We start from the raw sequence: 24,502 nt of genomic DNA, 5'->3' as shown, positions 1-24,502 counted from the left end.
CCGCGGGGCGCAGCTAGTAATTGAATAAATAAACTATCTATATAATATGCAGATTTATTTTTATGCTAACGTTACCTGCTATGAAACTGTAATGCTATCTTGTTTCTAAGAATTTCATACAAGCATAATAATGTTGATACATATTATCTATAGTAGAAGTAATCTATAATAATTTATTGGAAATGCGAAGACAGTTCTTTTTATTTGTATGTCCGTCTGTGTGTGTTTTAATTTCGATGGTATATAAAGAAAACTGGAGACAGATATAGACTACTCTTTGCAGCGAAATTTACTTAAAAACGGTAAATAAGGACAGATAGAATCATACATTTTAAATATATATTTTGTCATTAAGGTTACAAACACCTATTGAATCCTGATTAATAGAAAACATTGACAAAATATACAATAGTTGTGAAACAATCCTTATCAGCAACAAATACATTCTTTATACAATAAAGTTAATGAATATATAGCTGAATTCAGCAAACAACCATGCGTATGAGTCAACCATATAGTTCCCTATCAGAACTTATCTTACTCGCAAATCTCCTGCTTCTCGAATGCAAATTCAACGTCTTTATAACACATGTGATCCTGGTAATCCGCACCTAGTTTTACATAAGTGCAGACGCATTCTATCCCATAATCCCATGATCCCATCCCTTTTTAAGTCGGCAACACATCCGCAAACACTGTGAGCTCGCGATTGTTTGTCGATTATGGTTGATTCATCTACGCACTCCCCATTTTGCTGCGCGGTGAAGTAATTTTATAAAAATTAAATGCATACTAATTAATATTAATTATTATGGATAGAATTATAATTGCGTAGAGCTAGTTTATATGATTTGAGAATCAATTTTAGCTATTTCTTCCTATTTTTTATTCAAATTATATTTTAGAAAATAGAAAGTTAACTTAACAGTGGGCATACGATAATATAACTATATATTTATTGTTATATTTCATCATATTAACAACAAGCAAATAAGACCATTACTACTGTATTTATTTATTTATTTTAACACTTTATTGTACAATGCAAATATAACAGTTAACAAAAACAGATAACTAATATCTATTGTAGAACTTGGCGGCCTTATCGCTTAGAAGCGATTTCTTGCAGGCAACCTTGGGATATAGGAAATAATTTTTGAAAAGGTAGAAAGTGCATAAATAAATACAAGAAAGTGTACATAGATAAGAAATTAATGCATATAGGAACAAAGATAGTACAAATATGCAGTAAAGAGAGATAAATTATAGAGGAGAGAAAAGCAATATAACATAATATGTATGTATGTATTGCTGTTTTAAAAAATACCGTAATGTTTTCTTAAGCTTATTGTTGTGGAAAGAATCGCGAAATACACTATCTACTTCTTAGTACTCACCTGTCCATTGCACACGACCACCAGAATATCGTTAACTACATCTGTTCTTTGAATCTTATATAATACTAGCTGCGCCCCGCGGTTTCACCCGCGTATTCCGTAGGAATATCGGGACAAAAAGTTGCCTGTATGTTATCCCAGTTGTCCAGCTATCTACGTACCAAATTTCATTGCAATCGGTTGAGTAGTTTTTGCGTGAAAGAGCAACAAACGCATACACATCCTTACAAACTTTCGCATTTATAATATTAGTAGGAAGGATGTTTATACGGTAAACAATTATTAATTTATATTGTAATTTATTTAAATATTGATAAAGGTACTTGTGAACTGAATAAAACCCATAAAACCGGGTCACTCCACACCAACGATGTGTCTTTTTAACCTACTTACCATAAAATTTCATTGGAAATCATTAACTAATATTATAAATGTGAAAAGCTTGTTTGTTTGGATGTTTGTCCGTCAATCACGCTGAAACTACTGAACGGATTTTGACAAAAATTTGTATACAGACAGGGTACGAGCTGACTTGGATGATTGAACTTTTTATCCCTAATTAAATGCTCCCTTGGGAACAGGAATCTCGATATCTGGGCGGAGCCGGCACGAGCGTCTAGTATTCAATACAAACCAGACCATCACCATGGCTTCGTGTCCAGAATTCATTTAAAGCATCCAATCCATCGGAAATCAGTAACTAACTGCATTACAGCTTACATGACGATTCGATCATCATTAATTAGTGTTTATATTACTCACACCTAAAAAACATAAATGGCTCGGGTATTGTTATTAACATCCCATTGGGGGTAACGACCATCAGTCTAGAGACTATATAGACTTATTAAGACATCCTTTGTATGTTAATTGATCAGCTACAAGGATATTATCTCTACAATTTAACTACATAATTTAGGAATAGGATTAGAACATAGCTTCTTGGTTAATCGTTGGATAATGCTGATAAATCGAGGGCATAAAAAATATGACTATCTGTAGCATTGCATCAGCGGAATATATAAACGATAGTAATGAGTTTTTAATGAATCCAAAATTAACCCTCATTCCACCACTACTGTATAAAGTTGAGAAAAACCAAACGCCGATAAAATATAATCACGTCCAATAAAATGAGGAAATTACAGTGTGATTAATCACCTCGAAAATAGCGTTTGGAAGCTGCAAATAAACATGGACCCAGGTCATATGTCGATAGAGAATAAATTGTTAAATAACCTAGTTTTCAGTACAAAACTGCAAAATTTCGGGAACCACCTATGTACTGCTGATACATGGCCTTATGTACCCCCCCTGCCCCCCTCGCGGTCCCCGTTATAGTGCTTGCCACCCCGCGAATCATTCTGTGATGTGATCGGTCCTTTATCGATATCGATATACATAGTTGCATGTATCGACTACGCGCTCGACTGTGTATAAACGCGAACCCGCGCTTTAATGTGCCTATTGTTAGATAAAATCCCGCATTTTCGCGGGTTTAATTCTGGATTCATGTTTTTAGGTTACTTTATTAAACAATGAAATGTTTTCACAAACTTTATACATCATAAACATAAAATATTGAATGTAGAAACGGAAAAAGTAAAACCCATACAAAATTAAATATTACATATCACGTAATGTATTTTAGTATACATAGAAGTTAGGTATATTAAAACACAAACTACATATTTGACATGCAACCGTGTAGAGACGATTATTTAATTTCTCTCAAAACGAGCTTCCCTCTCTCATGTAATAAACCACAAGCAGCTATATGAAATACTCATTTGATGCTGAATACTTCTGAAACTACACTACCACCCACTTGTATACAGCATTTACGATTACCAGTATTATAATTCCATTACATCTATATTTAGTAAATGAACGAAAATATACCATATTTGAAGTATGACAAGAATTCTTTGAACCACTCGGATAATATCAAACATAAAAGTACAAATGATAAAACTAAAACACACATTAGTTTCGTGTTTCTATAAAAGCTTTTGTTTTAAGGCCACTTAATGTTTAGTATATCGTAAATAACAAAACAATTCCCACATCAATTAGTTTATCGATAAGTGTAATCACAGTCACAGGCGGCAATCAGGTGGCAGTCAGCGTATAATCATTAAATACCCACGCCGAGGGGCGATGACGCCCGCGGTGCCACCCGTCACCCGCTCGCGCCCAATTATGAAAATACGAACAAAATACATTTAAATTTCAACGCCATTCGATCGAAACTATCGATAGCTAGACAGACGGTGTCACATCCTTGCTTTCTTTGACTGAATTAGATATGAAGAGGTTACTTAATGGATGAACTCCCATTGACGGCACACACAAATTTAAAAGGCTTTTGATAAAGTTTACAGACTTCCTAATGAATTTAGATGTTTTCCTACATCTATTTTAAAGCAACCTTAAATTAGGTCATAAGCTGGAAACGCAACTTGCAGAAATACTAAGCCAAAAGCTCGCACGAAGTTTGCGCGAAAAAATTTAAGGGTCGAAATAAGTTTGCGGACTAAAGAGTTCCGAGCCGAAAAATATTTCCGTAAGCGGTCTGCTAATAGCGGAGCGGTAGCTTTTTTATTCGCAATTTTTAAAACTTTTTACCCGTCTCGGCCAGGAGCGCAGAAGCGGGCTGGAGTCTTCGGTCTTTCAAAATAAACGGCTTCCTTTAACTGCTGGCTCGGTAGTTTCGCCCTAGTATTTTTAAAGCGGACAGCGCCTCCCCGCACACGCGGGGTCTAACCCCCGTTTGACTCCCTCGTAACCCCCTCGCCCACACACGGTAATACCATAACGGGGTGCGAGCTATGACGAGATTATCTACGTACGTATATAGCCGTACAAACGTTGCCTATGTACCGGGAGCACATAGGTATATAAGCGATAACTTGTGTACATAGCAGCATTGATTTACCGGGCCGGACGCGGCTGTCATCGGTGCACGATGACAATTACATGGTTCAAGTAAAAATGTTCAGGCCTAGCCTAGCCTGGGCTTGTAACCGTTTCAGACTAAACAAAGCCCTCTCTAACACAGTTATTGGGGACTTAGAGCAGATTTCACAAACAAAATACAGATTGAAAACTGATGTTAGAAATTAAAAATTATAACACAGCGTTAGCACTTTGTGAAATAGAATCTTTTTGATTATCTATGCAATAATAAGATTATAATTTCCAATGAAAACATTAAGAATATTAATTTATAAGACGCGTATTTTGTGGTCCCAAGAAAAAAAAATTGGAAATGGATATACTAGTGAAATTAACAAAGACAATTATGTTTAATTCATCATTTATGTTTTAATTGTCTCATACATGTTTTTTGATAAATCAAAGTGTAGCTAGTTTTATCGATAATTAGTAAATATACCAACTTTAGCTAACGTTTCTACGCGCTTGATATAAGATCGAAATATAGACATATACTATACCAGCGAACGAAAGATATTTTTCTCCCAATATTTATCTCTGCTACACTCGGCCCTCGCGACTTAATCGCAATGAACGCACTATAATGCGCAATCGCTCGTTAAGTTCAAAATGGTGCCCATGCAATGCAAGCAATGTATAATTTTCAATCTTTTTGACGTTGTGTCGTTTTAGTCAACATACAGGTTATTACATAAAAATGGTTCATTTCATGAGCGTTTTTCAATATTAATATTGCGCCTGCTGCGCGCACAAGGACCTTCTCTCTCTTCTGTTCTGTGGCTACGATATCTTTCCAAATTTCATTTAAATATAATAAATAAATGAAAAATAGTTTTTGCCCGCGGCTGTGCATGCATTACACGCATTTGCAATTGGGAGTAAGACCCCTTTACCCCCTATTTTCTATGTTATCTATTTACATATAAACCTTACTCTTGAAACACTATTAAAAAACCCCATCAAAATTTTTTGCGTATCTTTAAGATCTAAGCATACACACAAACGGCGGAAAGCAACTTTGTTTTATTTTATGTAGTGATGGTGTTTTTATAATCATTTATCGTCACAAACTTACGCGTTTTCAATCGTACATTAACAATTCATATGGAATTTCGGAGTAAAAACTTATTAAGCCGCGTGGTGAATTATGCTCTGAAACTCATCTCGCTCGTGTCGCTGCAATAGCAACAGTTTTAGGCTGATGATGATGATAATTTTAAGTTATTTGCTTCTATCAGCAGTTCACTCATACATGCATTCAACATTAGCATATATGATGAAGAATATCGTGCCGAATCAGGTAGGATCACACACGAAATCTGACGTCATGATGCTGTATAAGCAATCCTTCGCATGAGTTATTTTTAGTACACGGATGACACTATCAGAGATGCGTGGGTATGGAATAAAGTTTGCCAGTGCAAAAAATCTTCTGTTTTAGGGAAATTAGAAAAGAATGCGTTAATCTGATCCACTATGATGTTAGTGTAGCGCGGGAGAGATGTTACGATTGCATTATTATTCATTTAAATAGCTATTGTGAGTTCTTGGAAAGGAATACGTAATGTTATGACGACTGCAGACGACTGGAAAGAAGGAATGGACTGAGAAAAGTGCTTAAAAGGAAATGCACCTCCGGCTCCCCCACTCACCGTAACGACAGTAGCATGCTACTATTTCACGCCGGTCTTCTGTGGGGGTGTGGTACTCCCCCGGTGTGAGCTGGCCCAAATCGTGCCGAAGCGTACTCGACACCCATAATTTAATTATTATTAAATATATATAACAAAGCAACAAGGTTGATTACTATAACATTTATACATGGTAGAGTATCACGAATTCAGTAACAATTAAGTCAATGTAACTACAGGTCGTTGTTACAAAGTTGCATAACTATTATATTGATAAACGTAATTGTATGTTTGTATGTTGATGTTGTGTATAAAAAGTTTTTATAAAAAAACCTAGCTTTCCACACGCGATTTCGCCAACGGAGTCAAAGGAAAATATAGACATTCCGAAGTAAACCCCGCATAGCAGCCGATCTCATGGGATTTCTGGGATAGAAACTATCCCATGTCCTCTCTCGGGTCTCGAATTATACCTGTACCAAATTTAGTCCAAATCGATTCAGTGGTTTAGGCGTCAATAAGAGTCAGACAACGTTCCAATATTAAGTACTAGCGTCCGCCCTAGCTTCGTTCGTAGTACATAAGACATAGCCTATAGCATAAAGGCATATGGTATGGTACATTTCCAACGGTGAAATACTTTATGAAATCGGTCCACTAGTTTCTGAGATAATCGCGTTCAAACAAACTCTTCGAAATAGATTTTCACGTGAAAAATAAGTTGAGCATAACAATCCTAAGGGGGCATTTAATCGGGAAAAAAAAGTATCCTACCAAGTCTGCACAGACCCTGTCTGCATACCATATTTCGTCAAACATCAAACAAACTTTCACATTTATTTGAGTGAATTAATTATTTAGCTTACAAGTAATTTAAAGTACAAATGGTAACAAATAAACTTCAGCACATAAGCCACTATCTAGCAGTTACTCGTGACCTGCTGACGCCGCGTAATCCGACCCGTATTGACTTATGCTTTCTATCAAATATTTCTCACGTCAACGTCATTTCTATATTCGATTGCTACGAAAATAATATGTTCTAAATGAAAAGAATTCATAATTACATTTATAATTACTTTAGATTAATTAAAGCTTTGTGTTACATACGACTTCGGTCCGCCCCGGCTTCGCCAGTGGTACATCGGCCTTCCTCAATAGACGGGCTATATAACACTGAAAGAATTTTTCAAATCGGACCAGTTGTTCCTGAGATTAGTGAGTTCAAATAAACAAACAACCAAACTCTTCAGCTTTATACATAGATAAAATAAATTAGAAGGCGACCATTTAAATATATTTCGACACGAAATAAAACATTGGTAGAAAACTTGATGGGCAAATATATAAATTTAATATTCATTCAAGCAAGTATTTATAAATTATGTAATGTCAGATGTATACATATATAAATTTATTTATAATTGATGTATTTATGTACTTCTCACCTACCGCCCTTTGTACTATTCGCCATCATGCTCCGTTGTATAGTTTTAAAGATCTAAGCATACATACATACAGACAGACGCGAAAAGCGATTTTGCATCACTATGTAGTGATAATTAAATGTTTATATTTATTATCTTATACCTTTAAACGAGCAATTCTTGTATATATATATATATAATTGGAATCTCGGAATCGGCTCCAACGATTTTCATGAAATTTAGTATACAGGAGGTTTCGGGGGCGATAAATCGATCTAGCTAGGAATATTTTTTAGAAAATGTCATATTCGTGTTTTATTCGTGTTTTTTTTCCTGACATCTATTGGTGAATAATAATACTATTTTGCTTCGTAGATAGCTGGACAACTGAAATAACTCATAGGTACTTTTTATACCGATATTCCTACGGGATACGGTTACGCAGCACGCTTACGCGGTTTCAACCGCGGGTCACAGCTAGTTATAAACATTACGCGAGCAAGCAGCTACAGCATGTATTTAAAACGCGGACAAACCCGCGGCCCGGAGCGTGTGTTATTTGAAAACAGAAAACAGATCGTTACAAATTAATAGCAGAGGCGTAGAGAGTACTACCACTTGCCTTGAGATATCGCGGTCTGTCATAAGGGAGACTGTACATTGGTATACCGATAAATTTTTTCGATTTACTGTAGTAACAGTTTTATGGATAAAATTATAGATTTTACTGGTGGTAGTCTATTAGTCTTTTTCTTTTATGTCATAGCGGGTAACTGAGGTGGTGGACTCTGGCGGACGCCAGATGGTAAGCGATCACCACCACCTACAGACATTTATAATTTACAAGTGCACATGTCTATTACTCATATACAATACACCCATAAACATTTATAATTTACCAGTGTACATAAATAAATAAATGTCTATTAACCACTAACAAAAAAGACGTACATATATTTTCAGGTACAGGCGCAGAACTTAACCCTTTGCACCAAACTGGATTTGAAACTTACATTGTAGGAAAATGTTACAAAAAAAAAACAGATTTTGCTTTGTTTTCACGCCATCTATTTTGCTTTTTTAAACTTCACAAATATCTCTGGATTCATGGCGACTTTATTCAATTTTATAAATCTAAATTAAAAAATGGAATATTAAATACACCCGGTGTGTATTCTCCTTAGCCAAACCTAAAAACCGCCTCGTGTAGCAAGCTAGGCGAAATTCTCAAAGCATCAGTTAGGCGCTTGTTACCCCCTCCCCCCGCTTTGAAGTGTGATAAACTTGTAAAGGTTACACGGCCCTTAAATGTCGCATATCTATATATATACAGATTGTATAAAAATCAATTGCTGTTCTATGTTTTGATATATTCGTGAATGTTAAGGGAAAATTTAAAAAGTGAGAATCGTAGAATAATTCACCGGTTCAAGGCATCTGGCATATATTATAAGTCTATGGTGATATTGGAAAAATGGAAGAAATCCAAATTTAAATAGGTATACATTTAAATTTGGAGTGCAATTTCAATCGACTATTTTTTTTTATTACACATACACATACTGGCCAGGCAAAGGAGCAGTACATAAAAAAAGTTTTTATGCAAATAGTTTAATTGTTTGTCTTTTGGAACGTTGGATGAAGCTTATGCTCAATTAAAATTTTAATACATATGCTACTTACTGGATTATGTCTATTACTTTAAAAAATAATATCAGGTTTTTTGTCCAGTTTCAATTAGAAAAAATAAGTGACAATTGGTAATACAATTGTAGCTTTTCAGTTGATATATCTATAGATTATATATCTAAACCAATAGATTTACCAACAGACATTGGATTAAGCAAATGAATATTAAATAACACATAGTCTCTACCGGTTTTCACTGCATAATAAACAAAACTATAAACTAAAATAACGTCTCCGCATGCGATAAGTAACGCCAAATAACATGCACATCTTAGTGCAGCGACTAACTACCAGGATTACATAAATGCAAAGATATAGCTAGGGCTAGTACTCGCGTGCAAGGTCGCCCGGCGCCTCAATGGTCACTCAGCGGATAGCGTGGATACGATCTCGGTTTTCATTTAGTTTTTTTTTTATTACAAGACTAAAATAATAACTTGTGCTTTAATAAATTCATTGAAATTTGGGAAGAAATTTAAGTAGAATTTTTGTAATAATCCTAAAGACCATCTAGTTTAATGACAATACGCAAAAACTTCGATATCAAATTGAGACATTTTGTATATTACAAATGAAATTAATTTTAAAAGTGTTTTTTAAAAATGGCGATTCTAGAATATTCCTTCAGAATACAAATAAAATGTTCATCTTAAAGAATGCTTACTTTTACTTGTTATTTCTTTAACACGTTTTGTAATTTAACATTATTGTATTATATAATATTATTATACTAAATTGAAATAAAACACACCTATATATTCACCAACAATGCAAGTATCAGCGAATATTAACTTAAGAATTCAGCAGAGGCGTTATATAAAACTGTCCATAAATAAATTACAACGGTAAAACGAGAAACCTTATCCACCATATCGTTGAAGCGGTATGTCATTCGAGACTCCGCCATTTTGAAGGCGAACCGCCCGCGGCGGGAAAACTGACTTTGGCGCCAATTTTAGGATTGCCAGCCGTTCTGTATAATTTACATTGAAACTGACGTTGTGATGGAATGTTGAAGAAATTTTTATGTTTCGTTCTACTTTTACATGACTAGTCTTAACACGAGTTAATATTTTTGGTCTTTTTTTCTTGAGACTGTGTAATTTGCTTATATAACAAGAGTGTAACATTGACACAGTCAAAGGAAATACATAATACAGTATCCTACTAATATGATAAATGCGAAAGTTTGTGAGGATTTATGTATGTTTGTTACTCTTTCACGTAAAAACTACTGAACCGATTGCTATGAAATCTGGTACGTAGATAGCTGGACAACTACAATAACACATAGGCATCTTTTTATCCCGATATTCCTACGGGATACAAACTTACGCGGGTGAAAACGCGGGGCGCAGCTAGTATTTAAATAATACTACAAGATGCAAAACACTAAAATCTATTTTTTATGTTATATTTCGTATATTCTTGAGGCATTAACTCGTACAATTACTTCTGAAAAACGTCATCAAAATAATATATTGATCTTAATTTTTTTTAATACAAATATTAAATAGTTCATATGTGTATTTTTAAGAAAAGATAAGGATATCAATATCATTCTACAATACTATTTTCGAAGATTATTCTAAGCGCAACCCTAACACATTTCGTTTCGCGTTTACAACCCGGCCAAATTGCAAAGTCGCTCACTTCTAGCTCACACGTTAATTAACCTACTGTCCTAATAAGTAGAGTTATACGTCGTTAAATTCCTTTGGATTGCACATTTTTTCTTCACATTATAGATTCGAACTCGCAATAATAGACTATTGTCTTGACCTTGTTGATGTAATTGCATCACAAGGAGGCATTGTGTTACCAGTAAAATTTGCATTACGTTCAAGGAATTTACATTTTATTAGCTAATCTTAAATCCTACTATCATAAATGCGAAAGTTTGTGAGGATCGATGTATGTTTATATGAATGTATGTTTGTTACTCTTTCACGCATAAACTACTGAACCGATTGCAAATAAATTTGGTAAGTAGATAGCTGGATAACTGCAACAACACATAGGCAACTTTTTATCTCGATATTCATATCATAACATATATCGATAATTTCTTTCTCTACTTTAAAAGTCCAATGTTTTTCTTTTTTTTTTCATTTCCTACGTGGCCTGTAATAATTATTTTCTATAAAAGAGATGTCATTTCCCCGGTAGGAGGACTCCAATTTCTAAAATTATGAAAATTGTCTCAAACGAAGTTTTCGAGTAATAAAACCATAATTGAAAACCACTTTCCTTCGTGAGAACATCGTAAAATTACTAGTTTAATCAATAACACAAATCAAGTAAAAACTGCCGTCATAAAATGTTTATAGTACTACCTCTAATAACATCTACACATAATATATGCATGTTATAAGAATTTTGTTCATCTGAAAACCTTCAAGAACACTTAGTGCCTAAGTGGTGCCCAAGTAATTAAGTGTAATGCGAAAAACACTTGAAAGAAACGTGTCAAGGAAAATCTAAATATTTTGTCGGCAAAACGAAGGAGGCGGAGGTGCTAGTCATTTCCCAAACTTCCTTCCAGCGCCTACAATATTAGATCGATTTATTGATACTTCAAATCTAGGACCCTCAAATGTTTAGCACCTAGTCTTTATTTATTTTTATTACTACATAGTTCTAGACCGCAGCTAGCAGGCCTGGCAACAGAAAGCTTATTTATTAAAGAAAAGCATCTATCGTTGTTTTTCGCGAAATATTTCTTCCGATCTATCTACATCGATAAACAAATTTATTTAGACCATTTGTTTCTTTTCTCACAAATAATATAAAGTTGCAGAATTAGTTTTGCCTGTTTGTTTGTTTGTTTGTTTGTGACGTACTGAACTGTTTTCAGAGATTCTTTTACCCTGGAATATATACGTGATCCTTGAGTGTTGTGCTGGGGCAGATCGCTAGTGTAATAAAAGCTATCCAATGAATAGGAGCTGTGTAAACAACAATGATAGTAGTTCCTCAGCATAGGAACAAATAAATTGTTTTACATACTAGCTTTTACTGCCCGCGGCATCAAGGCATTAAAATCCGACAAGTATAATAGATCTTATTATAAATATAAACATTTCTCTTGAATCACTCTATCTATATAAAAAATCCCAGCAAACTCCGTTGCGTAGTTTTAAAGATCTAAGTATACATAGATGCATGCATACATGGGGACGCGGTAAGCGATTTTCCTTTATACTATGTAGTGATAGGTAATATGTTAACCGGGTATATATAAAATCATAAACTCGTAACAGAATTAAGTGTTTTCTTGTGTTTGATTTCACGCGAGTATTATACACTTGGAAATTAAAGACTTTTTAACGGATTTTAAACGCGATTTATTCATTATACTATTCAACCCGTCGTTTTCAGTGCAAAATATTACAACAAAATGAAAACCCCACATTCCCACCCCATTGTATTCCGTAATTTTACAATCATATCATGTATCACGTAACACGTTCCCAGCGCTACACTCGAAAATCAATTTAAAAACAAATAAAATAAGAAGCATTTTACCTTTGGCAGAACATGTTGGAGCAAAGCGCCAGCCTTCCGTTTCGCAGCCATCGTGAGCTCGCGTCAAACACTATTTTGTCTTTGGTTTCAATAATTACACTTGACAGTTCAGTTCATTAACCCCATTTCTTCAAGTGGGAACTTCAGCTGTAATGCTGTGATTGCGTTTTTACAAATATTATAATTAATTGTATATTTGAAGCATTGATTTAATAAAATTTTGTTGGCGTGTAGTTCGCGATAGAAATATGACGTACCTATTTAAATTTATGCGGTAGACCTTGACATCTTAAAAACATCGACATATATTGAAACAAACATCACTAAAATAGCATTTTCCTACTTCACAGGTTGTCTAGTAGGAACACTTGTTAGTGATAAGACCGCCTTTTGTACAATAATCCTATTTTTACTGTGTTTCATTTGCATTGTTTTTCTTAGTGTACACTAAAGAGATAATTATTATTATTATTAAAATATAAGGCTTCTATAATACAACTACGTAAACTATATCCACTTCATTACATTAAAAATATATTTGAACCCTTTTTAACATTAACTGACAAAAGAATCAGAGCCAATATAGTTATAGTTAAGACAAAAAAGAATTACAAGTAAAAGAACATAGTTCTAGATTATATTCACAGTTCTTAGAATACTATAGAATTCATTAAATATTAATATTGCGACAACAAAGCACTTCTTACAGAGATCTATTGTTTAAACTGATAAAAGTGCGCCATGATTAAAAAAGGTATCATTTTATGGGTTAAATTCCGTGTTTTCTACCTCTATAAGAAACACTACTTCTGTTAAGTATATAAATGTACAAATTTATAAATATTTGTGGAGGTATATATGATAAAGGGGCTAAATATTTGACTATAAGGATGAAACTCTCCACAAAACTGCGAAGCACCACAAAAATGCAGACTATCTGTATACTACATACACATATAAATGTATATTAGTATTTATATTTGTAGTTATATCTTAAAAATAAGTGCAATGCAACGCAATGTCAAAAGAAAGAAACAGAAACATCATAAAAATACAAGAACAAAAAATATATATATACATTTGATTATTTGGATATAACCTGTTAAATAAACAAGCTCAAAAAGAATAAAAACAACCAACAATAACTTTGTTCGTAAACAGAAACAAAAATTACAAATAGTTTAATCAATTTCCCGCCAAACTCAAATGACAGACAACATATTCCGATGTTGCCAGTACAAAAACGCTAAAATCAATAGAACTCAAATCGTAGTATTGACATGTACCTACGATATTGAAGGGGCAGCCAGCTACTCATTGTGCGGGTCAGTACCGAACCGTGGGGTTACGATATTAAAAAAAGATATATTTAGGGTCCCGCTTGCTTTTTATCTGTGAAATATATTCTGGAATATTCTTTTACTATACTATTAAATAAAAATAAAAAGAAACTAATTTCATTTATTCTGTTAAAAATGGGAATTACTTGCAAAATACTCCAATAAAAGGAGGAGACTGAAAATCGACTACTTTTTTTTTGTGTTTGCTATTGCATAACTTTTAACAGAGTGAACCGATTTTAAGTTTTTTTTTTTTGAAAGCCTGCCATGTGGTTCAATTTAAAATTGATCTAAAAAATAATCAAAAAAATATTCGTTTTATATAAGTGAATTATTACGTTATATAATATAAGTTTATTACGTAATTAGTAAAGAATATGAAAAAGGAAGTCTTCAAATCAGAATTTACACTTTGATCATAAAAATTCAAAACGTCCCTAAGAATTAAATAATAAAGTTTAATAATAAACGAAATGATTAAACTTAAGCACTAAAGGGATTTCAATGAAACCAGCTACGTTAATACTTCGAATCCCTGGGTAGGTTCTTGGATACTTTTTTGTTCTAGGATCAATTTTGTTGCCGCGTAAATCAGAAAACGCGGCAAATTAACTCATCAGCTTATGTTTTTATTCTTCAGTACAGCGGATTAGATGACTTTTAATGCATTATACATTGCTAATAGGAGACTAAAATGAAAAACGGGATGAATATTCGCACAATAAAAGCTAGAGCCATGGACGGAAAGCTAGTCTCAAATACATACGTCATTATTTAATTGTTATCATTCTGAACGGAGAGGCAAAAGCGTATACGACCTTTTATTCTAAACAAAGCCGCCATTACGATACGTATTCCCAAAACCATTTCACGAAGGCATGTTAGAAACTATTTAGTCCTCTAATACCACGAACTAAATGCAATCAAAAGAGCTGCCACAAAAGGCCAACACATTTGCCTCCACATTGACCTGTTAATAGAAAAGTTCTAAAGCAACTGTTAACAAAAAGTGTACGGAACCCCACGAGCTAATTTCACCATCCCCCTGTATTCAAAAAGGCATTTCAGCCCACCCCTGTTTGTACAATACATTTGAATGGACATCATTGTTTACTCGGTATATCTGTTTCCTAGAAGTAGGTTATTAGCTAGCTAGTTTTATATAAATCTTGATCGGATGCGTTTTCATTTCAACTTAACTGTGCTGCTTTTAGATTTTACGCGTTTAAACTTAAAACATGGTTTAATTTTTCGAAATAAGCGCTAATATCCTGGTAACATAGACATAAATAACACTGTATAAATAGATTAAATTATTATATAATAAAGAACGTTTTATTCTTAATTTAATTAATCTTTATTAATGCAAGATTCAATCAGTTTTTTAAATAAAATTGGTTGTATGCGTGATGTTTATGGACTAAAAAATTATTATGTTTGATTAGTATTAGGAGATGAAATTTCAGTATGAACTTTGACGGTTGTGTATTACATGGTTTAACAGTCTATTGGCCAATTCGTACGAAGTTAGGTTTAATAGATATAAGATCAAAGTTGAAGCATTCTAGACCCGATGTAGTGTTCATTATTGAGTGTTTTAGGCGTATATTACTAGCTTGTTAAAGTAACGGCTATGTTTGAAAAGATGTTGTATACTTTTCAATGATTTGTCAAGAAAGAAAACAAATCCTACTAGTCCTATCCTACTAATATTAAAAATGCGAAAGTTTGTAAGGATGTGTGTGTGTTTGTTGCTCTTTCACGCAAATACTACTGAACGGATTGCAATGAAATTTGGTACGTAGACAGCTGAACAACTAGAATAACATATAGGCAACTTTTATCCCGATATACCTACGGGATACGGACTTACGCGGGTGAAATCGCGGGGCGCATCTAGTAAGTAATAAAAGTAACGACAGAATACTGTTAACAGAAGCATATAATCATGATATATAAGAAAACGGAACAAAATTATTTATTTAATCTACCTTTTTTCTACACCAAAAATTCTTAAAATTATAATTGGAAAATTAGAAAGGAATTTGGTAAGGTTAGGTACAAACACCGCCTGGTGTTTCTAAGAAAAGTACCAGGAGTGTATAACGGCGATGGAGCTTTACAGATTACATCGCAAAGGGCTCATTTTCATGCGACGCGCGGTAGTAACGCTTTAGCGCGGCGACTGAGGGCTACGCTTTATATTAAATTAAAGTCAGACTATAAACATTACTGATTAAAAAGTTTAGTCGTCATGTTTCAAAGGCTTATGGGTATTATCTAATTGTTTTATTTTAAATATTTGTTTTGTATATAAATAAACATAAACTGATTTAAAAAATTCACTTATTTTTAGAAGCAACTAGCAAACCCAGCGAACTCCGTTTCGCCACCAGATGGCTGTATGTAAAAAATTATTTTCCCGCTTTTTTGTTCAAATTTTTCCTGAATTTTCTTTGCTATAAACCTCACGGAGCCCGAGACCTTTCCAACGAATGCAAAACCGTGGAAATCGGTTCCTGCGTTCTGGAGTTATAGCGTCAGGAAGGAAAACCCGACTTATTTTTATATAGTAGATAAAGACATTACAAGTATTACAAGATATTTTCACGTAATGTTGTCCTTCGAGTCGCCTTGAATTTGTTATTTTTTATACTATTATAACGTAAGTAAATAAGTTTGTGTAAAGTTAATTGAATTTGGTACATCCTCTCACTGCATATATGTTTGAAAATTTATATACTCTTTACTTGAATTTAGATAATACAACTGGTTTAGTTTTAAAATGCATTACGTATGTCACATTGGACCAGTGTTAGCTATGGCATACCTTCCATTGATGTATTTATTATCACCAAATACCCATATCTAATGGTGCATTTACACTATCGGATAGCGAAGCGAATAACAAACACGCGTGTGTAAACAATGCACTCGCTATTTGCCATGAGCTTAGTATTCACGTTAGCACCAGTTTTTGACGTAACCAAAGGGCAGAAGCAACCACACGACCTAAGCACTAAGAATCCTGTACGAATGTTTAGTGTGATGAGACCAATGGAGTAATGACAGTGTAAATGCACCATCAAAAAAAGATGTACCCACAGCAATTCCGAATGCTCAACACGCCAGCACTATGGTGCGTGCAGTTGGCGCGATAACAGCAAGGTCGTTCGCTATTGGCCACGGTACACGGAATATTTTTACCTTATTGACTGGCTGACGATCCTTTGAAAACGTGATATTTATTTAGCGCGATATAATAATATCGTTTTGAGAAAGTTGGCGTTAATTATCAGATTGAACTTTTAAGTTTTACCGTTTCTGATAGTAATTATGACCGTGACGTTGAAAAACATTTCAATACCTGTATCATTATTATGTACATGTATCTAGAATGATATGCCGTTTCTATGATTCATTTTCATGATACAATTTTGATTTTGTTCAAATGTTATATCTATTTACCGTTATGAACAATGAGTTTTCAATTGTGTAACTAACAGTGCTTCGACTTTTTCGTAATACAACTCCTTGGCATTCTCAACTTTCGGGAATCGTGAGTTATGGCGGCACCCGATTCGAACGTTTGAATAATATCCAATAACAAGTAGCTGCGGATAACTGATTTTCTTTCGGAATATAGAGGACTAGCTGCGCCCTGCTGTTTTACCCGCGAAAGTCCGTATCCCGTAGGAATATCGGGATAAAAAGTGGCCTATATGTTATTCCACTTGTCCAGCTGACTACGTACCAAATTTCATTGCAATCGGTTAAGTGGTTTTTGCGCGAAAAAGCAACAAACACACACACATCCTTACAAACTTTCGCATTTATAATATTAGCAGGATAAGTAGAAAGGAAGTAGGATAGTGTGAAGTGCAAATTGCAATCACAATTGCTATGACAGCGTGTCCTTAAGATAGTAAATAAAATATCCGCTTTTAGTATCTGTTACTGATGGTTTTTTGTGTAGTTCAAAAGACAATCATATCGATGTCAGCTCAGCGCTATCTCTGTTTGGTTTGGTGCGATTCCATGATCTTATTCTGGAAAGTACTGCACAATAATAGAGATGGAATAAATAATTATGTTTTTTTCCAAAGACAAACTGCATTTTTAATCCCTAGATATTCCTTTCATTTCCTGTTGTCAGTATCATGTTAGGTTTAGGTAACTATTGATAACGAATCCATGGATACATCCGCATCTTCTTCTTAAGCTTTTTACAAGATTAAGAATGTTTGCATAAAACGTACAGCAATATAATAAATTAAATTAAATTCAAAATCTTGTCAGTAAAATTAAATTTTTGAATCAACGCACGAGAAAAATGTTGTTGTTGACAAAGGTGCGAAACCTGTAAGTATGTATAATTGAGATAGAAACAGACAATATTTTATAATTTTCATCTATAAATTTGGCAGTTTCTTGATTTTAAGCAACTGATATATATCATATTGGTAGAGTACTTATTTTAATCAGGGTTCTTACTTGTTATTGTTTGTGTGTTTGTAGGATTTATCTACGGAAGCAATGATCTGATAATGAGAATTATTTCACTTGCAGAAATATACACTATTGAGGAGTTGTGATCTAAAGCAATTTTATCCCGGTTTGAGTAACTGGAGTAAGCGGCTAATTCTAATACTCAACGAATTTACATAATTATTTTTCAGTAAGGCTTTCAAATAAAGAAGAAACAATCAAAATCTGTTCTCCGAGTCAAACGTTTTGAGGTAACTAACAAACACAAAAAAAAATCAGTTAAATTAAAGACAATTTTTTTGAAGTCGCTTGCAAGCCGTAAGGCTGCAGCGGTCACCGTGTCTCAAATAACCGCCTGCTAATGACTACTTACAGTACATGCAAATAAAATAAAATTAATGAATTTTTCGTATCTTTTAATTATTATAATCGCTATAAATCTTAAGAATTTTACACTTAAATTACCCATTATCTCTCTCATTCACTCAACTATTATTATTTTATAACATTCATTAAAATATTAAAAAATTATGTTTATTGTATTAGTTTATAACTTCGAAAAATGAAACCTCTTCCTAGGAGAAATATATTTATATAATGGTGATACATAAACTTCCATACACCAATAGAAAAAAATGTCTATAATCCTACCCCACCGGTTCCATAAGTTTATAATAATGTAATAAAAATAGCTAATTTTCATTAAGCAATATGTAAACAAAAGACGAATTGTTTGAAACTAAATATATCTTCTTTCTACTATATAAAAATAAGTCGGGTTTTCCTTCCTGACGCTATAACTCCAGAACGCACGAACCGATTTCCACGGTTTTGCATTCGTTGGAAAGGTCTCGGGCGCCGTGAGGTTTATGGCAAAGAAAATTCAGGAAAAAATTCTGCAGAAAAGCGGGAAAGTCATTTTTCACATACAACCACCTGGTGGCGAAACGGAGTTCGCCGGGTTTGCTAGTATTATATAGATATGTTACTGACATAAAGAAAATGATATACTGCTATTTCATTATTAATAAACTATTAATTTTAATAAGTTATTCCAGCTTATTTCACAGTTTTGTGAATACAAGTCTTACCACAGATAAAATAACACTATACAGATGTGAAAGCGCACTGACATTACTCGTAGTCCCTTATGTTTGTTTATGGATAAAATTATTACCATAAGAGATTGTTAACCAATGCTATCTACTATTCAGACGCACGTGTCTGCCAGCCTATTTAGCAGGCATTGGACGTTTGACCTTCAATACCATACGTTTTACCTCTTTCGTTAATATTCTATAATAATAAAGATCTATCTACATACTTAATCTTATACCAAACCGAGCTATTCCGCTTCTGATATTAATTTAAGAAAATATACTTTTAAATGACGGGCTATAGGGTATAAAAACCTTAGTAGTAAGAAACTTATGTTTTAATTTATTAAGATGCATATAAAACGACAAATTACTAAATGCATAATATAAAAACCTTTTACAATAGAATTAAATTTCTGATACAAATATTGGTAAAGCAAATAAACAAATTAGGAGAAAAGTAAACTAAACACATTAAAGTAAAAAAGACATTCTTAATAACCAACGTGATTAATTTAAATCGAATTAGTTTCTAATATTAAGTAGTGACTAATTGAATTTCATAACCCGTTATCTTTCACATTTAACCAAGTTACTATTTTATGCGATGCGCAAAATATGAATATTAATAACAATTAAGAGAAAAAAGATTAATGGAAAATTTCTCGTATTGTTTGGGTGTTCCCAGATTTCGTTAATTAATAAGAATTTCCCGATAAATCCCGCGTTTTTCTCATAAACTCTACACGTCTTGGAAACTCATTGAGGTTCATGTTTAGCATGATTGACTCACACAAATTTTGATGTCAATCTTATTGTTACAATTTCATTCAGTTTATTCATCATTGAATATAAAACTTATAAGTTTTATCGGCAATTTGTGTATGTTTTTGTTTCAATTTAATAAATGCTGTTTACTTAAATATACACAATAATTAAATTGAGTTTTGTTTTTATACGTATTTTTTATTCCAGAAAATCTCTATACTTAAAACTCGTAACATCAAATTGAAGTTATTCTATTGAAATGCAACGTGCCTGGGCGTTCATAAAAACTGACTACTAGAACTAATGCCGTATTAACCTACATTTGAACTTTAAAAATATCGTTGTTTCGAATAACATAGCAACATTATGCAAAAGGTAGTCCTTATCAGCTTATACCGTAAACAATTTGATTACAACGCCGCGCGCCTGCATTCAAAAATTAAACTTCGACACGCTAAACTTTTATGAATCAATTAACTTCGTGCCGACTTTAATTCCGAGCCTTAAGGAAACCACTTAACAAACGAAGGCCAAGAAATTCAAAAACAATGCCTTGTTACATGCCATGACAAAGGGAACTTAGACAGCCTCATCGATGGACTAATTGCATTTTTTGCAGTCACCACACACTACTGCCAAGGTCTACAGACTTACTCATCGCGGTATCCATGTATGCACTCAACAATGCGGATAATAATTACAATTGGGCAAAAACGCAATCGCAGCACAACGTGACAAACCTTGTCCACTTATTTCGGTTACTTTTTTGAATGGGATAGTTTCGCGAGCGGTTCGCTGGGAGCGCGGAATACGTCCAGTCTGCAGGACGTCTGAACGCACACTGCCTAGCGACTCGGGATTCGCGTAGTGCGTTCGGTTGGCACTACTTGTCCAGTGAGTTGAGCCCCCCGGCTCATACCAAAATGCATCAATGACACTCGACAGTCGACACGCACATTTCTACGCAATCCATAAAAACACGCTGAAAGGCAGTTTTTCGATTTTTGAGCGGTAACTAATGTTGAACATTGTTAATGTCATAAGATAGAGTTTCATTGTGTGAATGTATTATATATACACGAAAATTATATTTACGAACATCTCTAAATATCTTTTCACTTTACGAAAGAATAGAGATATCTCAAATATAAAATAAATATACATGTATTAGATGCTTAACCTTGGATTAGTATAAATTCTGCACCGCATGAGAAAGATAGTATAAAACAATACAAATGTTATTGCTTTATCCAGTCATAGTAGTAATTTTTGATTATGGATATAATGTAGGATACAAATGATAAAACTTCCATTTTTCTAATAAAAAGTACGTAGGAAGGTACATCGCGATCGTTACCACAAATATGGTATCGGCAGATGTATTTTTGCATCTGTTTTTATTATTAAGTTTTTACGTCCCTGGAAAATACTAAGTAACTAATATTGTGAAACTCTAAACTGTATTTTTTGCTGTGTCGATTTTTTATTTTAATTCGGTATAAAATACACGTTTCTAGTACATTTCCTATGACACCTTTACGTAATAAAATAATCAATATACTACAAAACAGTTATGGTTTGAGTTCAGTGAGTATTTTATTTATATCGTAGACCTAGGTACAGTAGCGTGCAATCACGTACTAAGAGGAACTATTAAACACATTGACCATTAACGGAACTGTATAATTATATAATTAATAATGACTTATATGTTAGTGTAGTTGTAAATAATAAATAACTACGACTTACGACCATTGATCAGGAAAGATGCGAATTTTCTAATGTACCAGGGTTGCAGAATCGCAAAGAGAATATGTGCGTCTGGAAATATGTAATTACCGTGGTAATTTTAACTCTAGTCTTATAAATACTAAACTGTTTATGATTTCCTTTGCAATAGAGTTATTTTCGATGAGTCGAAAAAGAAAATATTAATTTCTATGCAAATGCGTATGTGTAAGGATTTTTATTAAAGTTAATAAGCATCTTAGAAGAAAATGAGACTTAATATTTAGAAATTATTCATACCTTGTATTGAACTCATTTTAGCATAAATACTGTAATTAGATGTTGCTTGGAAAATTCGTTTTCAAATGTTCAAAATCCATTCACGTCACTAAAACCAGATTAAAACCTTTATAGTACTACTGGTTAGAAGACAAGTCTAGTCTAGTCAGTTCTTAGCTTCTTTTATTTTTTTAAGTTGTTAACGCGGTATATAAACTATTTTGACAAAGATTCATAGGAAGAAGGTTATAAACAATGGCATTCTGTAATTAAAATTCGTTCTAATTCTTTAAGAACAAGATTACAATACAGACCATATTATGCAGTGACATAATCAAGTTTAAAAAAACATAATTAATTGCTCATACACATACCGTGTGCTGTTTTTGTTCATTGATTACCCGTAGCTCTTTCTAGGTGGGCATTTATAAGGTTTACCTTCTTTTTTTAAGTGGGGAAATCAGATATAAATACCCACGTCTCGTGGAGAATAAGCCGTGGGTTGTTTCGGATTCATCAGGATCATTTTTGGATAGTAAAATATAAAATCGATTAAGTGCGAGTCGGACTCGCGGCCCTTATCGTACCCTACTAATAAGCTAAAGGGCAACTGCAAAAAAAATTGATCACCCATCCAAATCAAGACCGTGCCAACCGTTGCTTTACCTCGATTTTCAATTATTTGTTGTTATAACTGCGACATACTAACTATCACAGTTCTTGCATGCATCCTGGACGGACAGACAGACAAGAATCATAAAAACGGAGCACAAGTTTTCTCAAAATTACATACCTAAATAACTATTCTAGGAGAATTCTAGTATCTCTCGCTTACTAGAAACAAGATATCCTCAAAGTTTCCTATGTTACCGTATTTACATTTGAATTTTATTAGAATATCGAATGGAGCCGGTCCCTTATCCTTCCCAGTTTTTCCTTTGTTCCTCTTGTCTTAATCCCTTTCCAATTTGAAGTCGGCAATCCAAATGTCCATGGGCGGTGGTAGCGCTTACCATCAGGCGACCCACCAGCTCCATTGCCGACGATAACATAAAACAAGTATTTTCTTTGTTCTTCAATGTCGACCACTAAAATAAATAAAAATAAAAAAATTATTTATTTGCCTTCACAATCATTAAACTACTGAGTAGTATTAACGTTGTGAAAGACTAGTGTCTGAAGTAGGTCGTCAAAGACCTGTAGTACAGATCACTAGCCCCCCTCGCGGATAGCACTACTAGTAGGCAAGGTAATGTGATACAATTAAGAAGAATAACAAAAATTGCGCTTAAACTAAAATTTAAAATACAGTTCTTATATAATTTAATGCGTGGCCACTAACCAGCAAATTGTAATATTGTACACAGCCTTCGAAGATTTGAAACAACATACACAAACAATATCTCTATACTTGTAATAGAATTAATCTAGAAACAATATACTTCACGGTTCGCGGTCAATCTGCCCGTGGTCACGATCCCTTTTAAGTGTTCGAAAGGTCGGCTTATCTGAACCTATATACGTTTTTATTTATTCTTTATTGTGTATATTAACCAGAGACACACAAAAAATAGAGTAATTTATTAATATATAAAAAAACATGCCGGCACATATGTACGACAGACAAAAAATACGTACGAAAAGATAGTCTTATTGCCCAAAAGCAATCTCTTCCAGGCAACCTTGGAAAGAAATATAAATATTCTTAAAAAAACATAACCGCCTTCTAATTGGCAGAACTAGACAATTTAAGTTGGACCACAGGGCAGGCACCAGATTTGTAAAAAATTTAAGAGAGAAACTAAGAGACTAGTAATTGCTAGATCGCATTTGAAGACTTAAAAAATCAAGACCACGCTCGCGTGATGAATGTCGGTTCAAATAAGGTATACCATATTGTTAGTACTTATTCTATTCTAGAACTAGTGATTTATATGAATACTAAAAGTGGAATAGATCCATATAATAAAAACATGTATTCAAATAAATATGATCGAGGTATTACAGTCAACTAGTTGCGCCCTGCGGTTTCACCCGCGTATGTCTGTATCCCATAGGAATATCGGGATCAAATGCGGTTGCCTATTGTTTTTCCAGTTGTCCAGCTGTCTACGTACCAAATTTCATTGCAATCGGTTCAGTAGTTTCTGCGTGAAAGAGCAACAAACACAC

General features: G+C 33.7%; 1 protein-coding gene across 5 annotated transcripts in view; it reads right to left on the bottom strand.

Annotated features, from left to right (window-relative positions):
- LOC119836911 (nucleolar protein 4-like) overlaps window positions 1-21,199 on the bottom strand; it is a 37,077-nt gene extending 15,878 nt beyond the window's left edge. For 3 of the 5 annotated variants that reach the window (XM_038362368.1, XM_038362371.1, XM_038362372.1), the window contains exons 1-2: window positions 21,064-21,199; window positions 12,631-12,785 (exon numbers count right to left, since the gene is read on the bottom strand). In XM_038362368.1, the coding sequence (XP_038218296.1) occupies window positions 12,631-12,681 (51 nt within the window). In that variant the 5' untranslated portion in view covers window positions 12,682-12,785; window positions 21,064-21,199. Of the gene's footprint in view, window positions 1-12,630; window positions 12,786-20,977 lie in introns of all 5 variants that reach the window. The other 2 variants (XM_038362369.1, XM_038362370.1) reach the window with 2 other exon arrangements.
- Between the last annotated feature and the right edge of the window lie 3,303 nt (window positions 21,200-24,502).

Source organism: Zerene cesonia, chromosome 26 (genome assembly GCF_012273895.1).
Source record: "Zerene cesonia ecotype Mississippi chromosome 26, Zerene_cesonia_1.1, whole genome shotgun sequence".
Taxonomy (NCBI): domain Eukaryota; kingdom Metazoa; phylum Arthropoda; class Insecta; order Lepidoptera; family Pieridae; genus Zerene; species Zerene cesonia.
The sequence above is the reverse complement of the archived record's forward strand: the minus strand, read 5'-3'. Positions and strand labels throughout refer to the sequence as shown.